The sequence below is a fragment of the Oryzias latipes genome, chromosome 20 (assembly GCF_053564925.1).
Source record: "Oryzias latipes strain Hd-rR chromosome 20, Olatipes_Hd-rR_3.1".
Classification (NCBI taxonomy): domain Eukaryota; kingdom Metazoa; phylum Chordata; class Actinopteri; order Beloniformes; family Adrianichthyidae; genus Oryzias; species Oryzias latipes.
This window is the reverse complement of record NC_136256.1, coordinates 4,957,019-4,974,484: the sequence shown is the minus strand read 5'-3', so window position 1 is coordinate 4,974,484 and position 17,466 is coordinate 4,957,019. Positions and strand designations below refer to the sequence as shown.

The 17,466-nt window shown below is 41.4% G+C and overlaps 1 protein-coding gene across 3 annotated transcripts in view; it reads right to left on the bottom strand.

Moving 5' to 3' along the window:
• The window catches only part of fars2 (phenylalanyl-tRNA synthetase 2, mitochondrial), a 126,468-nt gene that overhangs the window by 15,673 nt on the left and 93,329 nt on the right, over window positions 1-17,466 (bottom strand). The window contains exon 10 of one of the 3 annotated variants that reach the window (XM_023949894.2): window positions 2,662-2,764. The exons of 1 other annotated variant lie outside the window; for it this stretch is intronic. In XM_023949894.2, the coding sequence (XP_023805662.1) occupies window positions 2,716-2,764 (49 nt within the window). In that variant the 3' untranslated portion in view covers window positions 2,662-2,715. Of the gene's footprint in view, window positions 1-2,661; window positions 2,765-11,985; window positions 12,273-17,466 lie in introns of those variants that run through there. One more of the 3 variants, XM_078938905.1, reaches the window with a different exon arrangement.

The window sequence follows — 17,466 nt, the reverse complement described above, 5'->3', positions numbered from 1 at the left end:
TAAAGTAAATTTTATGTTGATTATTTCTATGATGTATTGTGATTTTAATGCATTTTTCTGTTTTGTGAAGCACCTTGAATTACTTTGCTTATGAATTGTGCTATACAAATAAACTTGCCTTGCCTTGCCTTGCCTTGCCTCTTTTCTACAGAAGCGTGGCTGTGGGATCTGCTAGAAGACAACAGCTGAGTGGATTTAACTCTGGTGGAGCTGACCCCCCCCTCCACCAAACACGTCAACTCTTAAATCCTTGGCTTTACTCTGGTGGAGTCTTACGTTTTCAAACCAATGATTACCATGAAAGTTTTCCCGTTACTTAGAAAGAACTGTGGAGACAGACAGTGTTTCTGTGTTCTGACAAATGAAACAACAGGAAAAAACACAAAAAAAGAGCATTTTGTCAGGTCTGACAGTGATGTGCTGGAGGAACAAGAGAGATGTTACAAATGACCAAGTCCTGAAGCTCAACTCAAGTTCCAAGTCTTTGAGTGGAGGTCTAAAAGCCTTAGTCAAACTGCCCTTCAGGTGGATGCAGGCTGTCTGCGGGCGAAAAAGGGGCCAGCCTGTACGCGGCACAAAGGTGGCCTGCACAAAATATCATGGCAGTAGCCCTTCAGTGAGCCCAGGGAAAAAAGCTTATGTACATTTTTGCTACGGGCATGCTGACAGGCCGTAACGAACACTTATACAACATGTGAGGGTGAGTAAGGGTGTGGTGGGTGAGATGCAGGCGCGTCCGGGTACGGATTAGTCTTTTTTTAAACCCCACCAAATCCTATGCATTGTTCAAGGAGCCCAATGCTGTTCACATGATAAATGTGCACTCCTTGCATTCAACTTGACTTTTAGAAATGAGGAAATAAGAAAATCAGGGCGTAGTTTGTGTGAACGTCCTGAAGGCGTCCTAGGGGCAGTTATATCTTACCTACACACCCTGTGTGCGGCACTTATGTGCAGTCAGTAAGGGACAAATACTCGCACTTTACTAATGACAAGAGAACAGCATAAGGGCACCGTGCAACAGCATCTCCAGTACGCCATAAGTGACTGTAACTTCCATTATGGTAAATGGCGTATACCTATATAGCGCTTTTCTACCCTCTTTCAAAGGCCCAAAGCGCTTTACAGTCACAGACCCATTCACCCAGTCACACACACAGTCACACACACATTCACACACTGATGGCGGCTCCGCTGCCAAACACTGGCGCCAACCTCCCACCAGAGGCAAGGTGGGGTTCAAGGTGGGGTTCATACCATTTATAATGATATTACTTCTCTTTTTCCTGATGTAACATAATTGTGCACATATTTTACCTTTTGAGACTAACATCAAATTTTGCTAAGAAAATTTTTGAAACAGTGTTATGTTTATTTTACTGATATAGTATTATTTTTATTAATCATATACATGACTTTTATGAGTAACATAATCTGCATATACTTTGGATAAATTATCTGCATTTGCAATGTTGATTTCTAAAAGTTATTTTTTCCATAATAATTTAAGTAATTCATTTTTGTCATGTGCTTTATTGATACTTCGGGATTCTTAATTCTGTCTGATAAAAGCTAGGAACCGGATAATGATAAATCATGTAATAAAATGGTTACGGTATTACTGGGTGGGATTATATGAGTTCAATTCCTTCCACTCCCTTTTAAGCAATATTTATTCATAATATGTCTAATTATCCTAAGTTTGATTCGTCATTGTATGAATGGATAACTGATGATTGTTTTGTTGTTGTGTATTATTCTTATTTGATTGCATGAAATATTCCTTTTCAAATCAAAATCAAATCAAATGTGTGCGTAGATGTGGTTTTGTGTGTGCATATCCGGCGATTGGTGCGTACTATTTAAAGATTTGTATGTGTAGGAGTCAATTTGAATTTGTAGTTAGTCTTAAGCTGCTATAATTTCAAGTTGTGCTTGCGTGAATTGTATTTTGTACGTTTTTGATGTTGGAGTGTACATGTGAATGTGCAGTTGCAAGAACACACAGTTCCGCTCAAAATATATTATGAGTTACAAATCAAGAATTACACACTCACAAATCCAGTCCCAAATACAGTTGGGTGTCCAGAAGCCACATAGGTCCGGACAGATTCTCATTCAAACTGCTCTCTTTAAAATGTTTGTTTTCAGATTAAGACAACAGAACTTTTCGTTTTGTTTGATGGTGAAAAAACACTGCAATGGTATCTTACAGGAAAATGTAAAGTTATGTTTTTATGTACATGAACTAGCATGACAGCATACAGATAGAATATTATCATCTGGGATTTGGGATGTTAGAAGACTTTTGTAGTGGAAATTGAGGTAGTAGTTTGGTGGTTACCTTTGTCCAGTTCCTCTGTAGATCATACAATAAACTAAGAAAAGGAAAGTCAATCTTTAGCATCTTTAACTTTCACTACTTTCGGCATTCATCCACTCTCTCCTTTTGTGGGGGAATTAAATTAGTGGATTATGGTCAATATTTGTCCCCTAGTCTTTATATTTATCAGGACAAATGTTGGCACAAGAGCCTTCCTTCAAAGAGCCCTCATCCATCTCTCCTCTCTCTCTTAATCCCTCCATCCATCCACCCATCCTGACTATTTCTCCACTGGCCCAGAAAACAGCAGAAATCAATTAGCATTCTGTGAATTGGCTGTGATGTGTTCAAGTGCAGGGAAGGAGGCTCTCCACTCCAGTAATTCTCACCTCTCAGATCCTTCCTAATTGGGCTGGACAGTCAGACGGAGGTGAAGGAGAACTGGAGGAAGGAAGAGCAACTTTGAACCACCGACAAAAACTGAAACCCAGACTCTGCAGACTCTACAAATAAATGTTGACATGCATATTTGTGCACACAGACGTAATCTGTATGTGCAGGAAGATAAATGACCTGAACTCTTCTTAGAATTTCTGAAAATCTGCAAGTGAGAAAATGCAGCTTAAGTCATGGACGAGGTGGAAAAAGAATTCAAAAGCTCTATGGGTGCTATGCTACCGCAGCCACAACTACAACAAATTCAAATCTATTCATTCTAATGAAGGCATAAAAAAAACTTGATTGACGACTGAATAGACAGAGGCAAACAAACAGTTGGGTTTGTGGTTGAAAATGGATTTGGTAAAGACAAAATGTGTGGTTGGATAGAAGGATGGATGAAAAATGTTTGTGGATGGATGAAAATGGACATGACGCTGCAACAACCATCAGCACACTAGCACCCACTGACTTTAATAAGTGGAAGAATGAATACATGGATGAATGAATAAAAAGGTGAATGTACAGATGGATGAAATAGTGGAAAGACACAAAAATGGTGTATGAATAAACTGATGGATGGACAGAATAGCAAATAATGGACAGATGAAAGGATGGATAGATGGATGTATAAATGGTCAAATGGATGTCTGGATGAACAGATGGATAAAATAGATAGGAAAAATGAATAAATGATGGATGAATGAATAGAGAGATGGATGAATGGATGGATTAATGAATGAATGGCAGATGCATGGCTGTAATCATGGTTGGATAGGATGATGGATGAAATACTGAATGAATGGGTGGATGAATGAATGGATCGCAGACACAGTAGTATTCATGGTTGGATGGATGGGTGAAATATTGGATGGATGAATAAATGAATGTATAGATGGTTTAAAACCTGCTAAAAATAGAGAGGAATAGAAGGAGTGTTGTGAGCGCGCTCACAAAAAATTTCGTCCCAGAGATTCAAACACAGCTGTGAGCTGCAGAGCTGCATTGGGGATCAGCTTTGAGTCCACAGGACCTGTTAGTCAGCTTCAAACTTGGCCCAGAATGTGACCCCTGACCTTTCAAAGAAGCGAGGAGAACTGGGCCTGGAGGGAGCAGAGCTGCCTCTGCTTCTGCTCACCAGCACCAGATTGTGGGCTGAGTCCTGGCGGACTCTCCGGACCAGAGCCAGAGCTCCTGCACAGCCGGCTAACAGCTACAGAGCCGCTCTGACTAATTCATGCATATGTATTAATAGATCACAGGCAGCTCTCACCAGGCCTTCTCCGCTCAGAAAAAAAGGCCAGATAAACAAGAGAGAAGAGCTGTAGCGTCACTGCGTTCGCTGAAAGGCCCGCTTCGTTTGCATATCTGCCTCCCGGATTTGTTTGACTTTGCTTGGCTTTATTTATTCATTCGTTTTCCACACGTCTTTCCTGTCAGAGAAATCTAGCAGAAGACATCTTCAAATACTAGCTTTCCCTTGACCTTCTTGGAGCGTCATCACAACATGCAGCTCTGCTTTTCGAAACTTTAATCAACCTCTTGAAAGCCCAAGTCTGCATGAAAACCAGCTGCTGTCGCTGCAGCTCTGCTGAAACAGGAGTCTGAGTCTGACATGCAGATGCTGTCAGCTCAGGCAAAAAAAAAGGAAACAAAAATGCTCTTCATAAGTGACTCGCTGGAGATGAGCCATTCGCACGTGTTTAATGTTTTGTGAGAATACTAACTAGGACATGGTCTAAAGGTAAAACATCTGGTACATTTCTAATTGTAGAGGGAACAGCAGAGGTCCACTAATAGAACCCTGAGGAACTCTGTACTACAACAAGACTGTCGGATTTATGATCCCCATGGACATATCACAGCTCTTGCGTTTTAAGATAAGATCTGACCAAACTGGACGCTACCTGATAGTCCCACCAAATTCTCTAGCCTGTTGAGAAAAATGTGATGTTCCATGGGATCAAAATCTGCAGCACTGAAACTCAAGAGGACATGGCTGCAGACAACAAGATGGCGCCCAGACATCACTAACAGGAACTGTTTTTCCTACCAGACAGTAGATGAGGTCTGGTTGCTGGTGAGGACTCTGCTGAAGACACAGACTTTGTATTTGTAACCAGGGGCCTCATTTATAGAACTTTGCGTAGGATTTGTGTCAGAAGTGGCGTACGGATGAAACATAGGACGTGCGTACGCACAGAAATATTCGGATTTATAAAACCGTGCGCACGCACATCCTACGCATCTTTCCCTTAATAAATCACAACCAATTCTAAATGTAGCGCAGCTTTTGCGGCTTCATGACACGCCCATAGTTGCCCATAAATAGTCAGTGAAACGCCCACAAATGAATATTCATTGATTGCAAAACCATGGCAAACACAGAGAGGAAATGAAAAAAACGTAACTTCACTCAATGTGAAGTAGAAGTTATCGTTGGCGAGGTGGAAAAGAGAGAATGTTGTTTGGGGGGACAGTGTGGGCATTACTAATGCCAAAAAGCGACATGGGGGAACGGTGGCAGACGCCGTAAATGCTGTAGCCTCACAACCTCGGACCGTGGCCGAAATTAAAAAGAAATGGTCGGACATCAAAGTCGAGGCAAAAAAACGTCTGGCGCTGCATCGCCAGAGTGTGTCTGCCACGGGTGGGTGGGGGGTGGGGGGGGGGACTGGCGGCAATAATTGGGGAATCCCTTAGTGGAGTGGTGACTGAGGCGCAGGGGGACACGACGCGCCAGATGCACCGGGTGACACCCCCCCAAAAGCCCGCAGAGGTCCAACAGGACGGCTCGAGGAAGTCGGACCCGGCTCATAAGCCACTCGTCCTCGTTTGCCAGCAAGTCTTCTTGCTGTCTAAAGATACGTTCACTCCGGATTATTCCATTTACCACATCTTCTAAGAGTGCAAGATCAGCCATTGTGCGTCATTACGCATTGTGATGGGGCATTTTATTTCCATACATTTAATTACATCTGACAAGCTACAGATGTCGGTAATAATCGACGTGGAAATGGGAAATTGATCAGCGCAAATGTAATTTCTTGTTGCTTTCTGAATTGTTGAGACATACGCCAAACATGGTTTTATCAAAAATAAAACAAACTAAAGGCAAATGCATGAATACCATAATTCTGTAGCTTATGAAGAAATGTTTTAATATGAAAACAACTTTCCCCAGTGGACAATTAATACGTCTGTCTGTCTAATTGCACCTATATCTGCTCCGCCAGACGGACACATTGACGGGAATATCAGTTTGTACATTATTTCGTTCTGTTAACTATATTATTTATGAAGATGAATTGCATAACATGCCACTATTGCAGAACATTTTTCAAATTTCTTTCTGCAAATAAGTGTTCATTTGAATTTCTTTTTTTTTTTTTAAGAAAAAGGACATATTTATTAGTTTTTTAACTTCGGCTAATGGATGATATCATAGTTCAAAAGAAAGTGGGAAAAGAAGAGAAAAGTTGTATGAATGTTTCCAAATTATATTAAAATCCAGGGCACTCAATACAACCGCACTTTATAGCCTAGTCTTTTTTTTTTTTTTTACTTGTCCTGTCCAACAGCTTGGCAGACAGATGAGAGCTGAGGGCCTCTTGTGTTGGACATATTTTACTTTAACAATAGGGGTTATTAATTTTCAGACAAACCAGAGGTATGTCTGAATAAACCCCTTTTGTAATTGAGGCCAAACTTTATTAATTTCAACCATGTTTGAAAATCTTGGGTGTTGGACCGGACGGAAAAGGAAAGAAGGGAAGAAAAGGGAGGGATGTTAGAGAGAGAGGGGGGTAGGAGGGTGATAATAGGAGGGGAGGGGGGATAAGACCATGAAGCAGCATAAAGCAACAAGTTTACTGGTTGTTTATCATTACGGTACGGTTCAAATGTAGTACCAAAAGGGCGGGGCCTGTTCGCACACACTCAAATGTTATCAACACACCTGCTAGCTGCAAAAATGTCCACATGTCAACATGTACACAAAAAAGATAGTGTTCACACGCATACTTATGCCTTAAAACCAACTAGTGTGAAATATTTCAGTCATTAAACCATGCAAACTGTTAGTGCAAAGGTGAGCTAACACCTGTGATCAGGTGAGTGTTTATGTTCTCCAGGCCCACCCAGCCCAGGGGCCCCACCCCCAGAGGCGCCGACACTCCAGGCCCGGCACCACCCACCCCACACAGAGAGAGAGGAGCCAGAAAGCGTCGCTCCCCCCGGAGCATGCCCAAGCCCCCACCCCCCAAACGCCGGCCATAGAAGAGCTCTGGTCAGGCCTCGACGGGACCGAGGCAGCCAACCGGCCGGGGGCATTTTGACACTTTTTACTGCAAAAACTATGTGGAGAAACCCCCTGTATCTGCCTGCTGTTCGCAAAGTATACATGTTCCTTTTTAGTCTTGTTTGTAATGAACATATAACCTAGAGCAGGGGTGTCAAACATACGGCCTGCAGGCCGGGGCAACCGCCGATTGCCTCAGCGGAGACCCCGACCCGTCAACCCCCCCCGCCCCGAACCCTGTACGTTCATTTGAATTTCTGTTGTAGTTTTCGTTTGATTTTTTTGTTTGTTTCACTCCTGATCGATCAAACGGGTGTTCGTGTTGGCTGTTAATTGTAAGACTTGCCTTGTGAAGTCTTAATGTTATTTATGAGAGGCAGTATTGTCATTTTCACGTGTTTCTTCCTTCTGCCGACGGTGTCGCCGTTTCTCATTTCACCCGTTTTTGTGCGTACGCCTGGGTCAAAGCTTGCGTGACGGACCGCACATTTTCCCGTCAAGTTTGCTTTATATAAATATCAATTGTTGCGTAGAGAGTGGCATACGCCTTTTTTTGTGCGTACGCAACGTTTATAAATGAGGCCCCAGGAGTATCAAACTTCCAGATGTGAGTAAGTTATGGAGAATAGGAGAGATTTGCTCTGCATAAAATTTTGGTCAAAGATTCATGAAAGTCATCAAATCAAGCAGTAGCTGCAGCAAGAAAACTAGATCCTGTTTCTTCAAGTCATAATTTAAATGTGGCTCATACAGTGGTGTAGTGGTTAGCCCTCTTGCGTAACAATGAGAAGCCCCTGGTTCAAATCCCGACAGGGTTCTTTCTGTGTGGAGTTTGGCCGTTTTCCTCATGCATGAATGGTTTTTTCCTGGGCTCTCTGGCTTCCTCCCACAGTCCAAAAAATGCTCCATACTGTATGTTGATTGTTGTCTTTAATTGTCCCTGGGCTTGTTTATGAGTAAGGGGTCCTGCAATAAACGGACAATCTGTTCGGGGAATTTCCTGCCTTCACTCAGCGGTACCTGGGATAGGCCCCAGCAACCATATGACCCGAAAAGGTATTCAGTTATTTTAAATGTAAAAACATTATCACTAAAACACAAAGAGACTGTGAGATAGATCCAGGCATCAACATTATCTGTTCACTGATGGTATTTTTATGAGGTTTTTTCTGATTTTCGTTTTTGCTGATGACACAGGTTTCTATAAAATATGAAAAGCATTTTCTCGTTTATTCAGTACTTTTATTACTATTCTGTTAGTTTAGTTTGAAGAACATCCTTTACATTGAGCTTAAACTCTAGGTCAGGGGTGTCAAACTCATTTTGGTTCGGGGGCCACATTCAACCCGTCTGATCTCAAGTGGGCCGGACCAGTAGCGTAAAGGCAAAATAAAGCTTTATTCTTGTTTTTTTACTCAATTGGAAAACATGACTCAACCAACATGGTAGCCTAATCATTTCTTATTACACATTCATTAACAGAGGCCAATGGATCTTAAATGAAATTCATTTCACTTTAAAAAATATTGGTTTATTCAATTTTATACAGACGGAATATTTCAAATCTGACACTGAAGCAATCCTGATAACAAATTCAAGAGGGGCTACAGAAAAAAAATGAAACATCCTCCTAAAATGTAAACGTCCAAACGATGACAAAATTACACTAAATTAAACTTGCAACTATTGGGGACATAAGAGTTTGGAGTTAACCTCCTTTCTCTCCTCCAACTTCACCCGTCCATCAATTTCAGGATTCAGATCCTGTGCAGAAACACATTTACTGTGATTCAAGTGTGCAAAACACAATGAAATGTCCATTATTATTCATTATTATGAGAGTCTTTTCCTGGTTGCTGCCTGAATTTTGTGGCAACACCTGCCTTCTTCCTGACCTTCAATGCGGCCTCATCAGTGACCAGTTCACTCCAACATAGTCCAGCACAGTAACTGGAGAGCTGACTATGTCATCAGCTGTTGTTGTGTCCATCAACTCAAGAAACTCCACTGTGACGTCTCTTTAACACCTCTAATAAATATTTACAGTTATATGTGATGATGGTGCTTTCATCAATAGTGACTGAAAATACAATAAATGACTGGATTCCTTCATATGGCTGCCCATGTTTCCTCAGAGATGTTGTATTAATATTTCAGCATCTGAAAATGGTTTTGATGTTTGCTCCAACTTGTTTGCAATAACGTCGCTAGCTTTCACTGCTCCATCACTGACGTCACGGCTGCAGTAAATGCAGATGTCATTTTGTCAGTCCAGCTAATAGTTGGTAATTTTTTTTTTTTTTTAACTGCAAATGGTGAAACTTTTCCTTATGGTGAGTCTCATAGTGGAGCTGAATGTTATATTCTTTCAGCACTGCAACCTGTTGATGACATACCAAGCATGCAGGTTTGCATTCAGCTCCGTGAACAAATAAAACGCTTTCCATTTTCCTGGAAAGCTCAGCATTTCACTTCAACCTTTTTTTTTTTGACAAGATTTTAGTCATTAAGGTGTCACTACTGATCATTCTTATAGCAACGAAACAATTAGGTTAGGTTTCGTTTTTGGCACATGCAGAGTTATGTTGTTTCACCTGTTTAGCTTTTCCTTTGCTCCCCCTAGTGGCGGAATTGCGCATTTTGTTTATTTCTATTAAAAATCATAACTCGCCACAGGAATGGACTAGAAACTTGCTTTCTTTTCTAAACATCCTTATGATTTTTAATTTTCATGTGTGGACCGGACTAAACCATCTAGCGGGCCTGATACGGCCCGCAGGCCGTATATTTGACACCCCTGCTCTAGGTTATATGTTCATTACAAACAAGACTAAAAAGGAACACGTATACTTTGCGAACAGCAGGCAGATAGAGGGGGTTTCTCCACATAGTTTTTGCAGTAAAAAGTGTCAAAATGTCCAACTGTCACCATAAACTCTGTCTTTTTTAAACAGAATGCTTCAGATCTGAGCAGATTTCTAAACCCTAATGAAAAGGTTGTGTGTGACTCTCTCTGAAAGCAGTCAGCTGCGGTTTCAAAGATGCAGCGGTTTTTGTGTCATGTCAGCTGTCAAACAGGTCGATGAGATTTTACCTCAAAGGTCACGAAAGAAGCAAAATAAATAAAATCAGCAGAGGCATAATGACAAGTGAGCAGGATGATAATAGAGGGAGGAAAGAAGGATCCTTCCCTCCAACTCTCTCAGCCCTCTGGGCATCCTGTTCTTCCTCCTCCAGAGAGAAGTGGAGGAGTGTAGAGGAAGAGGAGGAGGACTGTGAATTATTAACCACTCTGTCACTGTAGCAGGGCAGCCTGTCTGTCAGAGGAGGAACCGACAGGCAGAAAGTTTGCAGAGGAGAAACAAACTCCCTCTGATCACCTCACTGGAGTCCAGGTTCTGCAGACTGAACTGTCTTTGAGGAGCTGGAGGTCCAGCTTCTTTTTCATTGGTTCAGTTTTTTACCACATTAAATTAGCCAAACAGAACCAGGTTTGCTTCAGAAGAACCTCAACATGTTGGGGGAGGCGGCTTTACTACAAGACCAGCTGTGGTTCAAAGAAGTTCAGGACCTTATGAGGTCCTCCTGGCAGATCCTGAGAGCCTGTGATCACAGCATCTGCAGCAAACTCCGGCTGTTCAGTGAACAACATGAGGAGGAGGTTAGAGTTCAACCTGCAGGGAGGACCAAGCAGAAGCTGAAAACGTTGCCCTCCAAACCTTCTATTTGGATAAATCCTGTGGCATTCGACTTGACCCGGAACATAAAGAAACGGGTCGATTGAGAATTTTATTAAACCAAAGTGAGAAAGTTCCAGGAAAATGAAGGCAGAATAGCAGAAGAAATCCATGTTTGACCACAGGAACATGTATGGAAACAAATGAAGAAATCCATCTGTGGGGCACGGAGGAGGGGGTGTCATGGTTTAAGGGCTGCTTAAGTAAAGAGTGTCATGACCACAAAAGAATAAAAGAGTCTCTTCTAAAAATAGCATGATGAGGATAATAAAGAAGGTTTTAACCCTTTAACACCTGGAGATGTTGCTGGCAACGCCTACATAACGCCCTCTTTGAGCTACCATAAATTATTGACTGTTTACGTATCCAGCATGAATCAGCTGCTCCTGGCGGGGAGTAAAGCCACTTTTGATATCAGTTTTGCACTGATATGCAACAGATCACTAACGTAAAGTGTTGTATTACAGCACAAGGCTGTTCTTCTCTGAGAGAGAATGACTTTAACTGTGTAAACGGTTGAAGAGTTAAATAATGTAAACACTGTAGATAAAGCTCTGGTGTTAAAGGGTTAAATGATAGAAAACTTGATACAAATGATGTAATTTAAAGAAACAGAGAGAGAGGAAACATTTCAAAAAGCAAGTTTTGCCTTTGCATCTTAATTTCTGCCAAAGATGCAACTTCACTTCCTAAAGTCAGTTCAGATGAAACTTCAGAACCTTTTTCAATCTGATGATCATGCCTCACGATTTTCAGAGTCATCAGATCAAATGTGACAGAGTCGGCCTCGTGGCTGAGAGGTCCATGTGCACGTTTGTGACTTCGCCTACCGTCCATCTGTTAGAGGAGCCGTGATGAGTGTTCAGCGTGACTCAGACATGCACTGAACGCCCCTCTGCTGTCTGTGACGGGCTCTTCAGCACGCCCTGCTCATCTGAAGGGACGAGGACCACAGAAGAAAGACATTCTGCTTCTTTAGAAGCCTTAAATAAACCACTCAGAGCCAAAATAAACTACAAACTAATGCCGCAAAACAAAGGAAGAAAAAAACGAAACCACCTCAAAATGGAATTCAGATGTAGTATTTATTTATACACACAGATTCACACAAGCCAGTTAAAAGTTGGTGTTCATTGGATTTACAGTGTTTATTAGGATCTGCACATGTTTAACTTTATTGGTCTGAGGGGCAAAAGTTTAAAAACCAATCAAATCTGAAGCCAGGTCAGTTCACCAAGTCATTCTGTTTCCTTTTGATTTTTTGTGTGCAGGTTGGGTGTAGGGCTCCGCCCCCTCTCCTGTCATTCCTGGAGTGCGTACAACTGCCTGCACTTTAGTTAACCTGTTCTATTTAAGCTGACCTGATTCTGCACTCTGCGTCGCAGTGTAGTTTCCTTCTCATCACTCCACTTGCTTCTTTTTCCTGCATCTGGGTCATCCTGATTCTCCATAATTCGTCCGTCCGTCCATCCATCTTCAGAAACAAGTCAAGCTGAATTGAACAACATTCTGGATTTTTAATCCTTTAACACCGGAGATGCTGAACTCTTTCTGGGGTCATAGGGTTGCTGGAGCCTTTCCCAGCTATTGCTGGGTGAAGGGGGACACACCCTGAACAAGTCGGCAGTCTGTTGTAGGACGACACACTCATGCTGATGATTTTACATTCACTAATGAACCTATGCAGCATGTTTTTGGACTGTGGGAGAAAACCAGAGTAAACCCACATGGGGAGAACATGCAAACTCCACACAGAAAGAACCCATGTGGGATTTGAACATGCGAGCCAATAGTGCTAACCACTACACCGCCGTACAGCCTCAAGTCAGCCTCCAGTTACTGAAATCTGAAACCATCCAAAAATCACAATTTATAGACAACTTTTGATAACTTCATTAATTTGAAAAAAACAAAGTCTACAACAGCTAACAACAAAATGTCCCACGATCACACAGAGTATCTATTTTTATGATCAGGTCACTGATCAACATGACTGTTGATCAGCGCAATGCAGAGCAGATCATTACTGGCTGAAGAAACTACATCAGCTTCTTAAAGCTGAGACTCTTAGTATTTTTGAATTTTAACCTTTACTGTGACAAAAAAAAAAAAAATCACACAGAGTGGGCGTGCCTCAACAGGTTTAACTCCGCCCCTATTGAGGCATGCCTCAGTCTGCAGACTGAAGTCAGGGGCTCATCCTTCAGTTTCCACTGAAGCCCATTTGAACTTGAAGCACTTTTCAGAACATTTGTCATTTCAGCAGCTTCAGCATCGACCTTTATAAGCAGGCGTCAGTCAAAGTTTGCACAGACAACCTCCAGCTGGAAAAAGTGCCAAAGGGACAGTCTCATTACCCATGATCCTCTGCCCTTACTAATGCAGATCCACTTGACATTAGTGAAACAGGATTGGCGTCTCAGAGCATATGGCTGCTCCTCCTCTGTGTTATGGCAGTGAATAATTCAGATGCTGCGTGGCTGACGGCCTTGCTGGCATTTCCCCTCTGCTAATTGCTCGTTAAGTGCACCATCTGACCTTTATCGGCAAGAAGAAACTTGAGATGTTATGTCTGTGTTTGCTGTTACGATAGCTGCTTGGGCTGAAGCTGCTCCCTCCGGGATAAAATGTTCGTATTGTTTTTTTTCAAAGTTACTTTTGAGGTTCAGCAGCTGAAGACGAAAGCCTCAAAAAACCTTTTCCTGTAGATTAGATTCTTCCCTTTGATGATTTTTTTTGTTTTCTGCAAAACAAATATGCCAAATGCCTATTTTAATATGTGAAAATATTTACCATGTAGATAATAGAGAAACTTCAATCAAAAATACATAAACTTGAATATTAACGAGCTGATTGATTTAAAAAACAGGCACTATATTATGGTAATTTGAACCACAGATCATTTTATTCTCAGAAATCCTTGTAATTTTACAGATTAATAAATTTACTAAAATATAACATTACAATGTTTTTTTATTCGCTTAAGTTTTCGTTATTTTAATCTTCTTGATGAAAATCCTTGTTATTAACTTTTAATAATAAAATAGAAAGAATAAAACTTCAGACCGAGGTTTTTCTTTCGGCTTCCTGTATGAATTAGTAAATGTTATCAAAGAAAACTTCCTCGTCTGCCCAGAGCAGCTCTGAATCTGCGTCTGCCTTCAAGTTAAAAGAACTCCAACCACTAAATCCACAGAGTTATATTAAACATTGAGAAAAAGACCTTTTCTTCTTCCTGTTTAGATACGAAGAAGATTTTAGCACAAACACACACAAAGTGGTTCTGTTCCGACAAACTAGAACTCGACACACACACTCTCTTATTTTGTGGTTTTTACTGTCTTTGCTTTTCTCTCTCGCTCACCTCAGCCTCTTAACATCAGAACCCAAAACCCATGTGTGTGTGTGTGTGTGCGTGTGTGTGTGTGTGTGCCTGTGGGTCGATACACGCTCAAGAACAAACAGGAAGCCGCTTGAGTGAGTGTGAATTAGTGTGCGTCTATTAATTGTATTACAATGGGGAGAAACAGGAAGAGAGCATCGTAATGAGCTGTAATTGCTCTCCTCATCCTCCACAGGAAGTGTGTGTGTGTGTGTGTGTGCATGTTTGTGAGTGTGTCACTATGGTTTAAAGCCTCTTCATCTACAGGTTTGTTTAAAAAAATAGAATATCATTAGAAAGTCAGTTAATTTGATTAATTACTTTCAGCATTACATTTTTTCACTCTGAATTTTAGAAAACCTTTTTTTTTAAGTGAAATATTTGAAACTTGAAGACCACCACAGATATCCAGAGATGATCACTATGATGATCACTATGAACAAAAAGGTTAAGACCTAAAGGTGATTGGTAATAAAGCTGGTTGTTCACAGAGTGCTGTACCCTGATGCTACGTTCACACTGCCCTCAGAAATGCCCGCTCAAGTGGCCACTTCCAGAAAAGAGCTAAATTCTCCACTTCTTCATTTCACACCAAACCTGTGCCTTCCAACTACAGGCACATGTGCTTGTATCAGGTACCGAATGCTAAAAGTGCATTCAAGAACCTGCGTTCAGTGTGTTCTTGGACTTGTGTCAGATACCTGGTGAGAATTTAGCTCAACACGTTCATCAAAAGATGATTCAAAGAAAAACATGGTTTGAAAACGAGATTAAGGAGCAGAAGAAAAATGTAGGTTATCTAAATTTACTGGGAAACAAAATCCTTTGAGACAAAGCAGCACTAAGCAGCACCTGCTACGTATGCTCCATACCACAATCACAAGCACCTGAACCCTGATGAGGAGGATCATAACGCACACATCGAAGGGTCCATCTCAAACAAAGACAGCCTCTAACCCAAGGCTAAAACACAGAAACTCCTGGACTGTTGCTTAGTGGTTTAAAGTCCTTTTTTCAGATAAAAATCAATTTTTGATAAAGGATTGGATTCATCTGCACTTTTCCAGACGCTCAAAGTCCATCCATCATTCATTTACTTCTCATTCATACTTGGTGATGGCAAACTATTGATGTAGCCACAGCTGTCCAGGGGCAGACTGGCAGAGGCGTGGCTGCCGCTGTGCGCCTACACGCAGGGCTGCTGGAGCTTATCCCAGCCACTCGTGGGAATAGACAGGGGACACCTTGGACAGGTCGCCAGACTGTCGGAAAGCCACAGTCACACACACCACACACACTCACATTCACACCTACAAATTTAGAGTGACCAGTTAACCTATGAAGCATGTTTTTGGATGGTGGGAGGAAGCCGGAGTCACATAAATCACAATAACAAATAAACAAATTGCGGCTGGTCTGCCAGCAGCATTTCACAAGGCAATAAAATACAAGAACACAAAAGGAAATGCAAGAGTAGATAATAGTATATCTTATTGTGTTAAATTTTCCAACATTTCCTTTTGACTTCTGTAAATTACTTTTGGTTCTCAAAATGTTTTTTTCTGGAAAAGGAAGCTATGGGACATCCCTGATTGTTGATGGCGTTTGTTCATCATGTCAACTGAAAGTTATTTGACACGAAGCAATACTGGATATCATGGTCTAATCAGTGATCTCCCATTTTACCTAATTTTTCTGGTTTCTTGTCGTTTTTCATTTTATCAACATATCATTTTGTTTTCTGGGATGTTTTTTTGTTTTTTAGGTTTTGCTTGATGTAATGCAGTTACAGTTTTATAAAAATTTGTTCTGCTTTTTTATATGTTGTGATCTTTAAAAAAATTTTTTGTGTCAAGTGATTTGTTGATTTGATTTGCACTTCAGGGCCACCGTAGTTTCCACCATGATAAGTGCAACGATAGAACAACTGCTGACATTTTGGGGAAAACGTGGTTTAACCCTTTAAAAATGTCCTATATCATGCTGTTCTTTAGCCTTTCAGAGTAAATTATATCCATATAAATGATCATATATTACCTTTGGCACACTAAAGAACCATTTTTTTAAAAGCATAAGCATTTGTTACACTCATGACACATTCCAACTTTTTCAAAGATAGATTTGCAAATTCTGCATTTAAATTGAAAGCATTTAGTTAATCACTGCTAGCTCCTCGGAGAAAGTGTGTGTGTGTGTGTTAGCATGGGGGCGGTGATGGCAGTGCAGAATCTTCCTGGAAGGGGCAGTTCCTCACTTTGTGATGTCACAACGTGAGAACCCACTCGTTTTTGTGGGTTGGGAGGGGCTGGTGCAGCGCAGGTTATTAGAGGAATACTCTGAAATGCGTGAATGGATCAAAAATAACACTCTGAGGTTGCTTATACTGAAGAATGAAGATTATAATAAACTTAAAAGCTTAGAAAGTTTATTTTGCATGCTTTAGGTCCTTCTGCCACAGTGTTTACATTCTGACTACGACCGTAAAGGCCCGTACAGACCGGGACGAATTTCGCCCGCGATATTCGCCGACGTTTAACGCCTCGTGACTAAAAAAAGGGTGCCAACGTGAGTGTGCACACCGACGCGAAAAAAACGCCACGCGTCAAAGCGTCACTTTTTAAAAAACGCCTCGGGTTCGTTTTTTTGGTTTGACGCGCCGCGTCGAAAACTATACGACCAATGAGAACGGCGCTTTCTGGAGCTTCTGAAGTTACAGTAAAACACAACTTGGGGGCGCTCAAACACAAAACTGCCTTGCTGAGCACATATACCAGCGAAGAAGATAGACGCCAAGTAGCGTCTACACAGCCTCGAAGAAATAATGACGGACATTCTAAAATATCCCCGAACCAAGTACCAGTTGGAGCTACTGCTGCTTGAAATATTCATGTTTTCTTTGTATTATTCTGACAAGCGCGTAAATACTTGCTCTCTTCTTCTGAGTGAAAAGCGACTTTAAGAAGCATAAAGTTGTGCAGCGCCACCTTGTGTACAGGAGTATTTCTGTTTACATTAAGCGCCATCTAATGTCAGGGAATGAAATTGCATGTTCGCTCGGCTCATCGTCAGCGAAAATCGCCTGGGTGTGAACACAAAAAACGTGGCGAAAAACGCTGGCGAATAACGCCTGGCGAATATTCGTCCCGGTGTGTACGGGCCTTAAGTCTTCAACCTTTCTCGTAATTTACAAAAGTGGAAATAAGCAGCTTTGCACTGATGTGCAACATTTTACAGCAGTGAAGTGTTTACACCATCAACAATAATGAGCTGATTCTGTCACAGAAAA